This window comes from Platichthys flesus, chromosome 21 (genome assembly GCF_949316205.1).
Source record: "Platichthys flesus chromosome 21, fPlaFle2.1, whole genome shotgun sequence".
NCBI lineage: Eukaryota > Metazoa > Chordata > Actinopteri > Pleuronectiformes > Pleuronectidae > Platichthys > Platichthys flesus.
Genome location: NC_084965.1, coordinates 9,244,717 through 9,261,071, shown reverse-complemented (window position 1 = coordinate 9,261,071; position 16,355 = coordinate 9,244,717). Strand labels below are relative to the sequence as shown.

The window sequence follows — 16,355 nt, the reverse complement described above, 5'->3', positions numbered from 1 at the left end:
CACACACAGACACACAAAAACAGAGGGAGGAGATGTAAACCGTTCATTTTTACATGAATTATTTTTTGAATTATTTATTTATTTCTCATTCTCAACATTTATCTCAATTAAAATCAACCGTCAATATGATCCTGACTAACTTTAGGGGATTTAACATGGTCTCACTTTTTTCTACCAACAATATGTATGAGTGTTAAAATGGCTTACTTTGCTGCCCTCTAGTGGTAGTAAGAAAGAAATAAGACGACAAGACAATGTGGCAGACAAAACCGTACTCCATTGACTTTTCTCACAGCAGCTACTTAAAACATGAAACTTTACCTGGCTGAGATGTCGGTGGTGGTTTTTGACAGGAAGAGGAGGTGGGGGAGAGTCAGGGAGAGGGGAGGGGTCTCGATATGACACCATGTTCTCTGGCCAATGCACAGAGGGGGTTTTGGGGAAGGGGCGAGTTTTACGATGGGAGGAGGAGAAGGAGGAGGAGGAGGAAGAGGAGTGACAGTCGGCAGGTGAGGAAGAATAATAGGGCTTTGAAAAGAAGAGAGGAGCGTGTCAGAAAGGTGAAAAAACATAAAAGGAGGAGGAGGGGAAATTAGGGGAAATAATTATTTCACACACACTTCTATCATCTGCGTCTGTGTAACTAACAACACACGCAAGCCCTTTGCACCACTACACACACACACACCTCATCCTCCAGTGGTTTGGGTGTGACGTCGCCAGGAGAGGGCTTTGCCTCGGAGTCAGGAGAGGCATTGGCCAGAGCAGGGGCGGGATAAGGGTCTCCTCTAAGCTGTGAGTAAAGCTCATTGATTTCACTGACTGTGACATAGCCCTGGAAAGCATCAACAGAGAGATGGAGGAGAAAGAAGGGGTGAGGCATAGCGTAGCCATATTAATATGTTATGACAAAGTAGTCGTTAGAATGATGCAGTAGTTTCAAGGCAAAAAAAGACTTGGAAAAGTCCTGTCAATTAGAGACAAGTGACACTGTAAATGATTGAGAGGAATAAACAAGACATTTCACAATCTTACGAGGTTACCTCAGGATTAATATGTGTGAGTATGTGCAAAGAATTATTATAATAAGTCTCAACTCAAGTTCCTGGCAAAACAATTGAAGAGGAGGAACAAAGCATTGGAGGTAGAGCTCCCTGAAGACGATTGTAAGGATCTGGCTGATCCAGGCATTCTTCAATGGATCTGTATCTGATGGAACAACAGGAATCCAAATTGTTGTTCACAACAATGCTCGGCTGTGTTATGTCCACCTCATCTTGATTGTGTTGCTGCTCCTCTTTTTTAAGATACCTGGCTTCTGCAGTGCAGCATCAAGCTGCTTAAGCCAGGGAGGATAACTATGTACTGTAGGAATGTGAAATATTATTTGGACGCAGTGGTGATGGAATCTGAATTCAGGTAGGAAAGATTCCCAGATTCTCTATGCTCCAATGCTAATAATACTCAACAGTCAGTGTAGAAAACATTACACTAGCACAGCTCCTTTTTAGGCAGTGCTCAGTTTTGCTTTCTCTAATAACATGACAAACGTGGCCGATGGTAGTTCATATCAGCTGCGCTGTGAGTAACCTGATGGTAGATTTTGATTTGAAGCCGATTCTACAGTATATGGGGCAGATATATATATAAGATATATATTTTATGAAGTAGTCTACAGCACCGTTATTTCAAATATGTGTCAAATAGAGACAGTAGGTTATTTAATCAACATTTAATTAATTTAATTTTGCACGTGTGGCAGCAGACTCTATCGGCAGATACCCAATGTGAAAGGAGACGACTTTGGATCGGGAAAATCCCCAATAGGGAGAAATGGGTTTAAACAAACAATCTTGACAAAGAAGAAAACAGGGGATAGAGGGATAAATTAGTAAAACAACACAAAAGTCACAGAGGATTCCAGAGGAAAAAGAGGAAAGGATGGATGGGGGGGTGTAGTTGCTGACTGCACCCTCTCACTGACTGCGTTTCCATGGACAGTAATATTCAGACTATGGACCTGAGGCCTTTAAATGCTAACATAATGCGACTGAGGTCGGGATACTCAACATGTCTTGATTGAAGTATTGCTTATTCTGATTAAGACCGTAGTTGGGTTAAGTTAATTAGATAATTCTGATTATTGTTTTAATCGGGTTACTATGGTAACATCGGTGTCCATGAAACGTGTCTATAGTTTTGTTGGAGGGGAGATAATTGTCGCTGATGTGCTGTCATGGCAGAAGTCACTAAATGACCCTCGCAAGCACAGAGGGAAACGCTAAGCCATTCAAATAACAGTGGCTCCCTTCCCTTTTTTTTAAAAAATAGATAAAAAGGAGGCATCAGTCTCATTTTCTTGCGTGACAGCTGTGAAATCTACCTACCTCTCTCAGTGTGGAACCCCTGCTTCCAGTGAGGTCGGCATGTTTTCCTTCCAGTTGGGAAAGATTTTCTTTTTCCTAAAAGATACACACAAAAAAGGGGAAGCAAAACATAATAAACTTAATTTTCAAAAATCTACCTTATATTGATGCTGGACTTTTATGAACACTTTTATCACATGCAGAAGCAAAGAAAAGTCCCATGCATACACAGGCAAACATGCATTTCCTTGTACCCTTTGCAGCATTGATTCAAGGTTGCTCCTCTCCTTCAAGAAGCTCTCCTTCTCTCGCTGAGCCTGCTGGGTAATTTGTGCTGCCTGCTTCTTCAGAGTCAACAGTCGCTCCTGTGGTTTGTGAAAGGTGAAAATACTGATGGATTGTTTCTTCACAAATTATTCAAAAAGACTGCTTAACACAAAGTCTAGATGTTCCTGTGCTGATATTAAATCAAAACATTGTTGTTGGGCCAATAGCGAAGAGGCAGCGGTCACCTTGCGAGTGACTGTGCTGCGCTGGTATTCTGCGATCTCTCGCAGAAGCTGCTGTGTGTGCGTTTCCTTGTCCTCGTCCTGCCTGCTCTCTCTCTCCAGCTGCTGAAACTCCAGGTCCTCGAAACGCTTGGTCTCCGCTTCAAGCACCTCACAGTCCTGAACACACACACAAGAATAACTCACTGACAAGAAGCATGATAAAGGAATGTGTACAGGAGTGTGTATGCAAGTGGTTAATAAACGCAAAAAAAAAACAACTGAAAATTCTTTTATTAGAAAAGCAGCTTAGAAGTCTAGACTATTATAATTTTTATAATTCAAATATGAATCTTTGCTGTGTATTTTTATTTTACCTGAAAAAGTATTTTGCAGCTTGTTTGGGAAAAACAGAAATAGAGAAGCAATCATCTATTGACAAGCACCTTCTCCTTTGCTAATACATTGACAAAACAAACCAGATACCTGATGTCTTATTTCAACAGTCATGCAGACAACTAAACCAAAGCATAACCAGTGTTTTACAGTTTAGGCAACATGTCCCATTCTGCAAGCATTTACCCAAAATATAGAGTTGAAGAGTTGTACAAAGAATGAAGACTTGGCCTCGTAATTCTATATGTCGTGGATTTCTCTGAGCCCCAAACAGATCTTACAGCTCATCCATCAAGATAGCGCATACTCTTACAGGATCAAACCATTTCATGAAATAAAGAGACGTAGTTAGTTAGACAGTGAGAAGTCAAGATGAAGAGGAAGATGGACACAGAGAGCAAGTTAGCTGAGGAGAGAAAATGTCCACATGCAAGTTCAAGCATGCAAGCATCATGTTAACTCAGCATTTATTGTACATTGATCGGATTTTGTTCTGGTTTTCTGCTTCCAGTGTGTGAGCACAGCGGCCTTAAGTTCCCACTTCTTGTTGAATAGTGCTGCTTGTAAGCTTGCCTACATATTGTGTTTATCTTTCATGGATCCATGGGTTTACACACTCAAGATTCTGAGTCTACATCCTTAATGTGACGCCATTATTTTGAAACTTTGCTAATCAACTTTGCTACTGATTTGTCTGTCGGCCACACTACTCTCAGGTTTGAGAGATGCTAAAATAGAGAAGTTAGGAAACACTTCTGACACAGTTTAGTAGGAAAACTCTGGGACTGCGTTTTAGTCTGGACGGAAATGGAGATGCTTGCACAGGTGACGTAGACGCTCACAACCGTTTGCTGATTGGGTCTTTTCTGTCAAAACATAGCCTTTGCTGATTCGTCAGGCTCCTACCACAAGACCAGTTTCTATTTAAACAATCTGCAACTACCAAATTGACACGTTTACACCGGCACACACATGCCCAGTGATATGTTTTATGGACTTGGATTAAAACTGATTTGGAGCCAAACCACTTGTGAAGGTAGAGTAGCTGTATGGATTTAGCCCGAGATTCACTTTCCTCATTCACCAGAAAGTGGTCTGATTTTGTTAGGACCCCGCTGTTTCTTCCTGTGCATGCATGAGTGCGGTGTTGGGTGTGTACTGACCCTGGCTAGCTGCTCCTGCAGGGGCTCCTTGGTGGCCTCAGGGCAGCTGTCCAGCTGGGAGCGCTGCTCACACACAATCTGAGCCAACCTCTCTACTCTGCCCCTCTCTGCCTGCAGCAACTCACACGCCTTCGCATACACACATGAGGATGTTGCCCACACAAGGACACATGTATCGTGTACATGTTTTTTTTGTGTACATATAATTACAAAGACACACACGCACACACACACAAACAGGACAAAGAGAGGATGGCAGCGTTAGTTGGGTTGGGGAGCCACGGTTAATTACTACAACGACTGGGTCAGCGATATTAGCTGAGAGGGAGGGGAGGGAGGGAAAGCTGGAGATGTAAGATCTGCTAAAACGGAGCAGGGAGTAAAAATGAAGGTGGGTTGACGGTATGTGAAGTTTCATTAGTTCTGTTTCCTGCATTTTTTTCTTTATTTGTTGAATGAAAATTAATGATGGGTGAGAAAGAAAGGGATATATGGGATGTTTCAGCGGAAGGTTAACTAACGCATGAATGATTGATTCAATAAATACCACACATACACACAACCAAAAACCTGAACAAGCACTCACATTCTCTTAAACATGTTTAGCATTTAACTGTTGAATCTGTCTTTCCCTTTGACTCACTCAGTATCTTAATGGGGTTTTACCATTGACTGTATGTACCTTTAATGTGGTTTGCATGGGAAATTCCCAGTCAGGGTAGGACTCAAGCCAACAGAGGAGAACTTCACAGCACATGTGTGTGCGTCCCCCACGGCAGTGTGGGTAAGATGGGAGTGTTGGTGACCGCTATACCCTGGGCAGTATTAACAGATATATATTTGGACCAGAGACAGCATGAGAAGGATTAACACCTATCAGTCAGTCACATGATCCCAAAATGTTGGAGAGTCTTTGAGTAGCACATGTAATTTCACTATCTCTCACACACACACACTTTGGGAGGGGAAATGCAGGCCGCTGGTTTCAACCATAAATTGTACGTAGAGATGGACGATGTGTCTCAAGATTCTCCTGAAAGCCAAAATATCTCTGATACGGGAGCAGCCATCTTGTGCTTTATTGTCATTCGGAGCGAGAGAGTCTTCGCAGTAGTGACTGAGGTATTGAGGTTCCATAGATACACACACTCAACCAATTGAGTCTCAGCTGTCAAACATGAAATTTCACCAGTTTTGGATTAAACCTCTTTATATTTCAAGTGTCCTCATGACAGGCTCTTGGTAGAAGTACCTACTCCCTTGCATTCTTTCACAACAAAGCTCACACAGCATACCTTGTCTTTTTCCTGTTGGGACTTGGTCTCCACGTCAGCCATCTTGTTGTAAAGAGCTTCCAGAGCCTCTTTTTCCTGCTGGATAGCAGCCACCTCTGACTCCTGCTCAGCCTCCACCAGCGCTCGCTCAACCTCCACCTTGGACAAATACACACAGCAGAGCTGATTTATGAAGACCTGGTGTATTCTTAAATTTTATTATAACTTATAATGGCACCACTTCAAAATGTGAGCTTTTCACCTAGATATAAGAGTTGAAGTGGTGTAATACGGGTTGACTTCCACAATTTAAAACGCATGTGTACTGTGGATTAATAATTGCAACGTTTAAATAGTAGTGTAAACTACAGTATTACTTCTACTTGATTCAGTCTGTGGCAGCTGAAACTATGAGGTCTGACTGTCTGCATGAACGGTAAAAACTTAATGGACGATAACACAAGAGGGAGAGAGCGAGCATGAGACAAAGAACTCTAAAGACGAAAGCTTCACAAGGAATCAACAGGAAAAAACCTCACGGAGAGAAATATCGTATGTTATTATGAGAAGTGCAAATTCTTTTGGGTTCATTATTAAACTGTGGTGGCACCAATGAAGATATGACAATCCGCTGCATTCAAGATAATTAAAGAGAAACACTGAAGTCACAAAAACTTGACTTAAAATCATAATCTGATCTGTACTTAAATATACATTTCAACAAAATGAATTATTTCAAAAGATATCATGAGCCGTCTCTTTGCTTTACCTCGCAGGCAGACTCTTCCACTTGGTTGTCCAGGTCCTTGATCTTTTTCTCCAGCTCCTCCATGTTGTTCAGCAGCTGGATCCTCTCCTCCTTCACTTGCCTCACTTCCTCCTCTGAAGGTCTCACGTCCTGTCTGCTGCGTCGGGCTGCGTCCTCCAGAGCCTGGCAACATCAGCAGGAGAGTCAGAGATCTTAGGCATTCAAGGGTGGATGTTACAATAATCCAAAACTCCTCAAATGTAATAAATCAGTGGCATGAAGTGGAAAAGGAGCACAGATAATTATATCACACACATAGATAGAAGCTCTCCATTCTAAGTTCTCACACTTGACCAGCTGTAATCTAATAAAAGCTCTGTAAATATCTCACATCTGCGAATGGGAAGTATGTGCGTGTCAAGACTTTGAGATTAAGAGGATTGATCCTTAGCTTTCAGGAAGAACATGGCGAGTCGATACTTCCCACAATTAATCCTGATTCATTTTGTAAGAAGCTGACCAAAGGAGCAGCCCTCGCAGTGTCATGAAAAAATTATCTCTAGATTCAAGACGGCAACTGTGCCTCTTAACGCACTACAGCTTCCCCCACAGAATGACACAAAACAACTAGAAATCACTTCTATTCACCAACTTGCACAGTCTCCGGTCTCTTGCCAGCGTTCTTGTACTCTTCTCTTCACTTGTAATTTGTCGTAATGAGTAGGATAGTCATGTTGTAATGACACGTGATATCAAGTTACGACCCACCAGTTCAGCTGCTCTCTGATATGCAAAGATCTCCGGATAATCTCCTGAAATTATCCAGAGGAGCTTTATGTGAGAACGCAAAAACGTCCGAGTCAGTTGCTGGGGACATTCTCCAGGGTTTTTCCTGCCAGCCCCTTCTTAAAAGTGAAAATACAGCAGGATTATGTCCAGAGAATTGGACGCGTATACAAATTCCTCAGGAGCAAAAGGAGGTACCAAACACGTAGAAGACGCTGACTTGGAAAAATTATATTCTAAAGCTTTTGGATGAAAAACAAAAACATGTGATTTCCACAGAAATATTTAAATGTCCTGCCCTGATCTCCTACCCGGGCATCACCTTTCACGTGAACGCTTCAGCATGTCACAGACTTTGGGATAAAGCAGGAGGACCTTTTCAAAACCCATGCACACGTAGAGAACTTGCAAACTCAACAGAGACGTGGATACGATTGAAGAACCTTCCTGCTAACCACTAAACCACTGTGCCTGCCTGAAAGTGGTGAAGTGACCCCGATATTAACCAACCTATGAGGTGGAACCAATTCACGTATCAGTCCCCTATTCAAAGCTCGACTAGAAGATGTGATATTAATAGGAGAGCTGTAGATGTTGTTTGAACACAAAGTAGACATCTGTATTCCAATTTAAAAATAAAATACTGCTTCTCATACCTCACTGGTCCTCTGTGCACGCGGAGAAGGTGAGGGGGCAAAGCTTCGCAAACTGACAGTGGGCGATTCTGCCCTATTGTCTCGTTGGCTTCTGCGCCACTGCAGCTCGTCATCGTAGAAGCCGTTCTCTGATCCGGGGGAGGTCATGTGTCCGCTCCCTGGGGTGTCGATAGCAGCCGAGAAGTCAGAAAAGACAGACGGTGCGTCATCGTCGTCGTCCTCATCGTTCAGTTGGAGCTTCTGGAGCTCCTGGTTGATCTTTTGGAGATCCGCCACAGCTGAGGCGGGACTTGAGGTCGAGCCGCCTCCGTCCCTCCCGGCCTGGCCCAGCTCCGTACAAAGAGACAAGATGGTCTCCAGCCGCTGTCGCTCCTGAAATAAACACACACATATAAAAACGAGCATGAGTTACAGTGTATGCAAATGTAGTAGGAGTTTGTTGTTGATTATTGTAATAAAGTAGCAGGTAATTTAATGAAATCTACTTAAGTGAAAAGGCATGATTTGTGTAGTTAGTTTTTTTGTGTTGCTGCTAGGATGCAACAGAAATGCAATATAAGCCTATTTAATTCAATTAAAAATATATTTTCATAAAGCTCAGGACTGGTGCTGCACCAAATGATAATAACAAACATAAAATAATAATAATTTAAATAAAGAAATTAGAAGATGAGATATATCAAAACAGATGTCAAACAGTGCAACAACTTCTGACTTCTCACTTTTCCTTTCTTCATATACATGCATACTGTGTATAGAAAATGTAAAATTGCCATGTCACAACAACACAGGGAAATAATAAATTGAAATTTTCATCATAAAAAAACAACCACTCCTTAGTGCTACAGAGGCTGCAGGGAGTGGAAAAGTCCTCTTACAGGTTCTGCGGTCACTTTCCTGGAGGGTGTTACATGAGGAGCCTGTGAGTAATGTAAGGGAAGGAAAGATGGAGACAGGAAAAATGAAACTCGGGATGGCGGTGTGTGTGTGTGTGTGTGAGCTAATGAGGCGGTGGACAGCTGTCAACTATGATCGGAAGAGTACGCGAGAACAAGCTGTGCTCCAGACAGAGGAATGTGTCTGTGTGCTGCCACTGAGGAAACAAGACTCTTTCCAGGGAATTGTATCACAAAAAAAAGGAATCTGAACCAGGTGAAAGTCTTGATACAGGAACCTGCTTGTTTAGAGAGCCTGGAGATATAAGTCCTATGTAGGAAAAGTTAACTTATATAAATTATGAATCACAACATTAAATGTTTGAGAACTCACTTTAAATTTGTACATTATGTGTACATGCACACAAGCAGATATTCACACTGTTCTGTGTAATATGAACCCGGAGCTGATACCAAAACAAGCCAGTGTCAGTTTGTCACCTTGCTCGATTCTAATGGCCCCAAGCCTCTGTCGAGCCCTTATAGTAATCAGTTGTCAACTGGTAAGAGACAGATGGGCGCGGGACAGATGACAGCGGGACAGTTGGACAGGGACCACGATAACAAAGTGATCGAGGGATGGACTAATGTGAAGGGAGAAAGACGAGGGGAACATACTGGGAGACACAGCAAGAGTTCGTACTTTCGCGAGAAAATGAGAGAACGTGCCGACTCTAAAATATTTCCTTTTTTTTAATCCTGATGTCAATTAAATAACATTTTAAGAATGAAAATGAATATTACGCAAAGTCATAATTTTAGCCTAGTTGTCATTTTAGAGGATCAGTAGATCAGCCTGATACATGTGTTAAAATGAGGAATGCAGAACATCTTGTTTCAATACAAAATGTCATCTTTTGTCACATCAGCAGCACGTTATCACACATATCTAGACTCTGACGGACTGAGAATGAAAATGTGTCTATTCCAAAGAACAAACTAGGAGGAGATGTTTGATAGAGGTTGACGATAAGAGACCTGCATGATATTCAATGTCGTAGTTTCTCTCCAAACACTGAGATTGTTTTCAGGATTTTAGATCCAGAAGGAAAGAAACTCAACAGAACTCGTGTTCTGCTTGCTGCTTATGTTCCTATTTCCATTTTTTTCTTTATTCTGGTGATCTTATGACTATTCTTAAATTAAATTATTGTCTCGGAAAAATAATGATATTATTCTCACAAAAAAAAGCTGCACACTGTAAATGGCACAACTGGTAAATAAGAACAGATTTCCTGTACCACCACTAGAGGGCAGACACAGCTTGAGAATTAGACTTGATGCTGCTGAACTGCTTTCCATCCCAGCTAATGAGATCAGTTATTTTGAACCTTCTGTTCAAAACATGGTTCTAAATCACTTGGACAATTAATTAAAGAAATGCAAATCACTGCTTTCATTTAAATGCATATTCACGTATGTGCCTCAGAGGAGGTTGCAGTTTTTATATCATCTACAAAAAATAACAGACTAAACCAAATGAAACGTAAAACGTGGGGTGAAACGTAAATATTTCATCTTGAAACTACACAAAGTAAAAAATGTCTCTCTGATCAGAGCAGGACATTCCATTTTTATATCATAACTACAACATGTGGGGGTTAGCCCAAAGCCACTGGGAGGTTCCCGGAGCTGTTTAGTTTGTACAGCATCCAGAAAACTATTTCTCACAGCTAAAGAAGAAGACAAAATGATTAAAGAAAGGAGGGGGGGGGGGGGGGGTTCTGGTCCACTTGTCATTACACAGTATGTTGAGCATCTGTATGTTTTTCCACCTGCTCCATCATAACTCTGCTCTCTAATCTTCGAGAGCTCTCTAACCGACAACCGGCTGAAGTGCTCTGTGGCTCTTCGGTGGACCGAACCACACTGGGTGGTTTTCCAGATGACTGATATAAACACACATAACACACACACGCACGCACGGACACGCACACAATCCAAGCCCAGGGTTAAGAATAGTCCTGCTAGAAACGGTTAACTGTCAGAGACATCTGTGTGAGTGGTGAACCTCACTGTGTGCTTGTGTATGTATGTTTGTGTGTGTAGTTGTGTGTAGTTGTGTGTTAAGCTCCCTGGGAGAGTGCATTTGAGAGGACAAGGAGGAGGTCAGTGATGGAGGGAGGCATTCCTAAACACATTCCTATTCTTTCCACCTTCAGTAACTTTTAACAGGAACGATCAAATGAAAATATGTTCCCACAGTTTGGATTTGCATTTGCTGGAAGACATTAGGAAAACTTAGCGTTCTTTATGCATCTGCACACAATCTCCAACTCACCAGTCTCTCCACCTCCTGCTCTCGTAGTCTCTCCTCTTTTTGGTGCTGGTGGTAGTCCGTCAGTTCCTCCTTCCCACTTAGTGAACTGATACTGCCCCTTCTTTCCCTGAACCCCCCCTGTGGAGGCACTCCTGCCTTTCCAAATGACGTCCTTCTGTCGCCGAACCCCATCCGAGGCTCCAGGCCCGCCTTTCCAAACGAAGACCTCCTCTCTCCAAGCCCAAGCCCCAAGGTACCGTTGAGTTCCAGATCGACCCCTCGCCTCTCCTTTTCTGCCAAGGTCTGCTCCATTGATTGGGCAACTCCATGGCCAGCATATTGTTCTGTGTCTGGAGAGCTGGGGGTTGTGGAGCTGATGGTGCCAACCGAGCTAGAGGAAGTCAGACTGAGCTTTTTGGCCACACGAGGTGATGAGGAACCCCCCGCTTTGGACGGGATGGTCACATCGGGTGGGGCTGTTGTGGTCGAGACGGAGGGGGTGGTAGATGGCAAGTTCTTGGTAGAAGAGAGGGAGATGGACACAACACTTTCTCCCTGATTTGGGGTCTGAATTTGATTCCTGCTGTAAGCACCGTAGTGGTTTGCATCCTGGCTGATGTTGCTGTAATGGTCTCTACTAAATTTGTGACTCCCAGCTATATCGGATCTGCGTGGGGGCAGCGTTGACAAGGTCATCGATCTACCGTTTTCATGAGGAGAGGACGAGGGGCAGAGGCGTGGCAGGGAGCGGCTGTACTCTCCTCCCATCATCCCTTTCAGCGAGCCCCCCGAGTATTTCCTGGGTCGGCTGCTGGGCGATGGCTCCTGGTTCCCACAGCTGCGACGTCCGAGACGGGGGCTTGAGGGCATGCTGACTGCGCCTCCTGCCGAGGGAGTGCGGGATGAGGAGGAGGAGGGAGGAGGAAGAGAGAGGAGGGAGCCATCCACACCAGCAACAGAACTTGAAGAGCCTCCACCGTTCCACGCGGACAGCAGCGGAGAGGAGCTCTGGCTGTGCAGTCGCCGGCTCTCACCGACACTGAAGCTGTCCTGGTTGCGAGAGGAGCGGGAGGCCAGATAGGAGGCAGGGTCAGATCGACGTCCAGGGGGGAGGGGGGGAGCAGATTTCAAAGACATGGGTGGACGATCCGAGCCGTAGAATCGCCTAATCTGTTCCTGACAGGCTGATGAAGAGGTGACAGGACTTGTGACGGGTGTTGTGGAGGGGGACTACGAGAAAGAAAACAGAGTACAAAATATTAAATAACTCCATCTTATTGAAATGTCTAATGCACATTTATACACAGAATGTAATGGTGCAGCTTCAGTAGATTTAAGGTTATGACTAAATCATTGGGTGCCGGTTCAACACTTTAGTAGAGCCCAGGGATAAAGGGTGAACCCTGGTTAGCCCAAGACAAACATCCAGGGTAACTGGAAAACCTCTTAAAAAGAGTTCCCCTAATAAACCGTTGGGGTGGCGCTAAATGATGGCCGACCTGTGTCATGCTGAAGTAGGAGGGGTTTGCATTCCCATTGGCCCTCAGGCTGTTCTCCAGGGCAGTCTTCTTGCGCTGCAGGGTGTCCATCAGGTCCCGGAGTTCGGAGGCCGACCGCATGCCCCTTGCACTGCTGGTGCCGCCAACCACTGCATAGCTGTAGTCACTGCTAAACTTCAGGTAGTCTGGAGGGAGGGCAGAGGCAGAATGGGCAAGACAATTAATGGACAACATGGGAACCTGAAGATACACAAATACAGGTGAACAGTCGTGGGGAAGAGAAACAGGATGAGGAAACAACAACAAGTGTGTAAAATACATGATAAGACAGGTTCAAAACAAAAACATCTGCATGGCAGGGATAAGCCACAAAGATGTATAAAGATTCTTTCAAGGAAAGTGTAGAAAATGCCATGTTAAAGAAACTCTGCTTCCAGATCTGTACCCCCATCAAAATGTAATGGTTTCTTTTCTGACTCATACTGCACCCTTCTACCATGTTTTGTGGCAACCCATCTAGTGTTTATTAGCATAATCTTACTTACAACTGGGGGTTAAGAACCATAAATGGTGGCAGGAAGGAGCGAAAAAGAAAGTTTGTGTTACCTGAAGCTGCAGCTATTCATAAACGGGGCCCTTGGCAGAACAAACCCAACCCAAACAATTCCCAACTGGCATGAGATCCCCCAGAAAAGGAACCAACACACACACACGCACGCACGCACGCACAAAACTCTCCATCTGAGCCAAGACAAACAGCTCAACTCTAACTGGAGTTCGGTTCCTCACTATAGGATTTAGGGAAATGAAAAAGACCACAAAATATTCTGGAATACCCTTAAGAGGCCCCCCCCCACCCCCCACTTTCTGCACCCTTTTATTTAAAGCCGCTTTAAGCAGTGGAAGGGTCTATTTTCCAAACCTCAACCGGGTCCATTTTTACTTCCTCTCTGCTAAATTTAACTCGGAAATATCAGCCAGAAATTAGTAAAATACCTCCAAGATCAGCTGGAGTTCGTTTGATCGATAGCTCCAAGTCAATTCTGTTTCAGAGAATCCCTAAAAGCCTGATCTCTCAAAATATTGTCAACAAAAAAGGCAGGTAAAAGAATTGTGCAGTGGAAAGGAATGTGTGAGAAACCTACCTAGTTTTTTTTTATAGTTTATCATGTGTGGTGCTATGTGGAAAAAAGGAGCCATTACAATGTTTAAGCTCGGACCACCCAGTGTTTGACTGCCTCACACACCCACACGCATAAGCTGGGGCTCCGCCTGAGAGAAATGAGTACGCTGCACGTCCACATGCCAAGAGCCTACATGTGTGTTGTATTCAACGGCTACTACCGCCTTGCTGAGTGGTATTGTACAAGGAAAAGTAAAGGATCTAAAAGTGCACGTCATTGGCCATGTGGAGAGAAATGGGGCAGAAAATCAAAGACATCATCGGATCTGCACACGCACACACTCTCTGGGTATTTGTGTCCATACATGGGCAGATTTATACTGGAGGTCTGGTGTGCATCAACTCTCCTCTTTTGTGACCACTCTCATCTACGCCTGGCCACTCTTGCCTCTGTGTGAGTCTTCACTTTAGGCGAACATGTCTGAGTGGGAGTCTTGGCTATCTGAAAGGTGTGTTATAGATGTTGGCAGCCAGTAATAACACAGATGGGTGTGTGTGTGTGTGTGTGTGTGAGAGGGCGATATCAGTCTGCGATGTAAAGCGGAGGGAGACAGGATTGCATTCCTTGTGTCTCAGAGTGTAAGGAGCAAGGATTCCAGTGATTATGGCACCTTCCACACCGGCCGGTCAATCACCACAGAGACAACAGAGTCCAGCTGAATCACCACGGCGATGAAGGGCCACCAGATGATGAAAACATTCCATCATGTTTTGAATTTAAGTTTGAGCATGTGTGTGACAGCACAAGCGCGTGTTTAGGAGAGACATCTGAGGAAGAAAGAGCTGCCCCCGCCCTATCTCTTGCTTAAACACACTCTGATCTTACACACCTGCCTGGGTCGTGTCTACCTGCTACTTTTTTGAAAGGGTGTTGATGTTACAACAGGGAAAAAAAGCTGATGAATGTCTAAAGGTGGAGAAAAGGTGAAAAGCAGCTGCGTGAGGATGAAAACCGAGGAGGTGGAGAAAAAAGATGGTAATGCGGCAGAACAAAGGCAGAGGGGTGGAACAAAGATAAAAAAGAAAAGGGATTAACTGCAGTTCAGGGGTCAGGGAAGGGTTTTACTGTGTGTGTGATTGTGTGTGTGTGTGTGATTGTGTGTGTGTACCTGTGTTGTAGGCCAAAGCCGACACAGGACTCTTCTGTGGAAGCATGCTCTTCATTCTGCTCGCCTCTTCAGGGTGGTTGAAGCGGAAGAAGTAGGATTTACCCAGACACAGGGAATAACCTGGAGAGAAAAGAAAGAAGAGTAAAGACCCCAAAAAGCACAATCAAGTAAGTCGTGGCCTTTTAGTGGATGGAGCTGCTTTCAGACAGGCTGTAAAGTCTGCACAAATCAACACTGACATTTTCTGGAGGGGCTGTATTTGAGAATGCAAATGTCAGAGTCCCCCTGCATTCTTCATACGTGAACGGCCAACTCCGGAGAATGTGCGAACCCAATTGTCAGGACATTTTCCAGAGTTCAATTCTGAAAAAGACTCAATAGATCAACTTTATAGTACAATTGTTCAGTAATTGCTGAGGCGGCATCGTGTGATTGGATCATTCTTCACGAGGGAGAGATGAAAATTGGATAGCACGCGATGGAGGGGGAGGATAGAAGGGAGGAACTGGAGAAATAGGGGGCCAGACATTTTCCCAATTTATCGACTGAAAACAGCTTGGGTTATTAGGTATATCCCGAACACCGTATGAAGAGTCGCGAGTGGAGCTTTAAAATTACTATTTTTTTCACAGTCAGACACTTGCACATGCTCGCACACAACCAGCAATCCCAGACCACAGTGTTTATTCTGGCCATCAATTAGACTGAGAGGGACAGGTATTAAACAAGATGTCAGGGTCACAACCTCTGTAATACACACAGTCGGCCACAGCTGTCCAAATACTTCAGAGGGGAAAGGAGAGAGACGGCAGTGCTGACACAACCCCACACACACACACAAACACACTCGCGCACACAGTCTGTAAAGTTAAAGAAAGTTGAGAGACGCCAAGTCAGAAATCAAAGTACCTCAGTGAATAAAGAAAAGATAGAAAACCACAAGCCTGACTAAATAAGACACAGGTAATCTTTGCTGTCTTTCTTCTCCCGACCTCCATCCTTATTCACATAAGCATTAGAGCAAACCCCCACACTGTTAGCATGTGAGTAAAAGGCTAAAACAACACAACGTCTCCTTAATAGCTCCATTACAGTTACATCAGATTCCTTGGACCTGAACCTCGACATAACCACCGAGTCAGGAGGGGATGGCGAAGGGTGAATGGGAAAAAGACAGAATGGAAAAAGTGTTTTTTTCTTTCCTTCCCACTTCCCCGGTTCCGATCTCTACTTTTCCTTTTATTCCTCATTCTCCAATTTCACGTGCAATTCCACGGACACCTCCACTCAAAGGCTGCATAATGTGAGATTATAGTTTAGCTCCAAGAGGTCATACCTGTCTCGACACTGCCTCGGAGCGCAGAGTGTGCAGATTCTCTTTTTTTGCTTTCAAAGCTGCAATTTCCCAGCACAGGGGGAGACCGGAGTGCAGCACTGAGGTGGAGCTAACACCACAGACACACACACAGAGACAAACACACACACAAAAACA

The 16,355-nt window shown here is 44.0% G+C and overlaps 1 protein-coding gene across 6 annotated transcripts in view; it reads right to left on the bottom strand.

Moving 5' to 3' along the window:
- Positions 1-16,355, bottom strand: part of phldb2b (pleckstrin homology-like domain, family B, member 2b) — a 40,611-nt gene that overhangs the window by 7,036 nt on the left and 17,220 nt on the right. For 2 of the 6 annotated variants that reach the window (XM_062379295.1, XM_062379298.1), the window contains 11 exons: positions 14,864-14,983; positions 12,572-12,756; positions 11,094-12,302; positions 7,878-8,249; positions 6,457-6,618; positions 5,709-5,846; positions 4,414-4,542; positions 2,879-3,034; positions 2,621-2,731; positions 2,388-2,462; positions 689-835 (listed from right to left, as the gene is read on the bottom strand). In XM_062379295.1, the coding sequence (XP_062235279.1) occupies positions 689-835; positions 2,388-2,462; positions 2,621-2,731; positions 2,879-3,034; positions 4,414-4,542; positions 5,709-5,846; positions 6,457-6,618; positions 7,878-8,249; positions 11,094-12,302; positions 12,572-12,756; positions 14,864-14,983 (2,804 nt within the window). Of the gene's footprint in view, positions 1-4; positions 529-688; positions 836-2,387; positions 2,463-2,620; positions 2,732-2,878; positions 3,035-4,413; positions 4,543-5,708; positions 5,847-6,456; positions 6,619-7,877; positions 8,250-11,093; positions 12,303-12,571; positions 12,757-14,863; positions 14,984-16,199; positions 16,309-16,355 lie in introns of those variants that run through there. The other 4 variants (XM_062379299.1, XM_062379300.1, XM_062379296.1 and 1 more) reach the window with 4 other exon arrangements.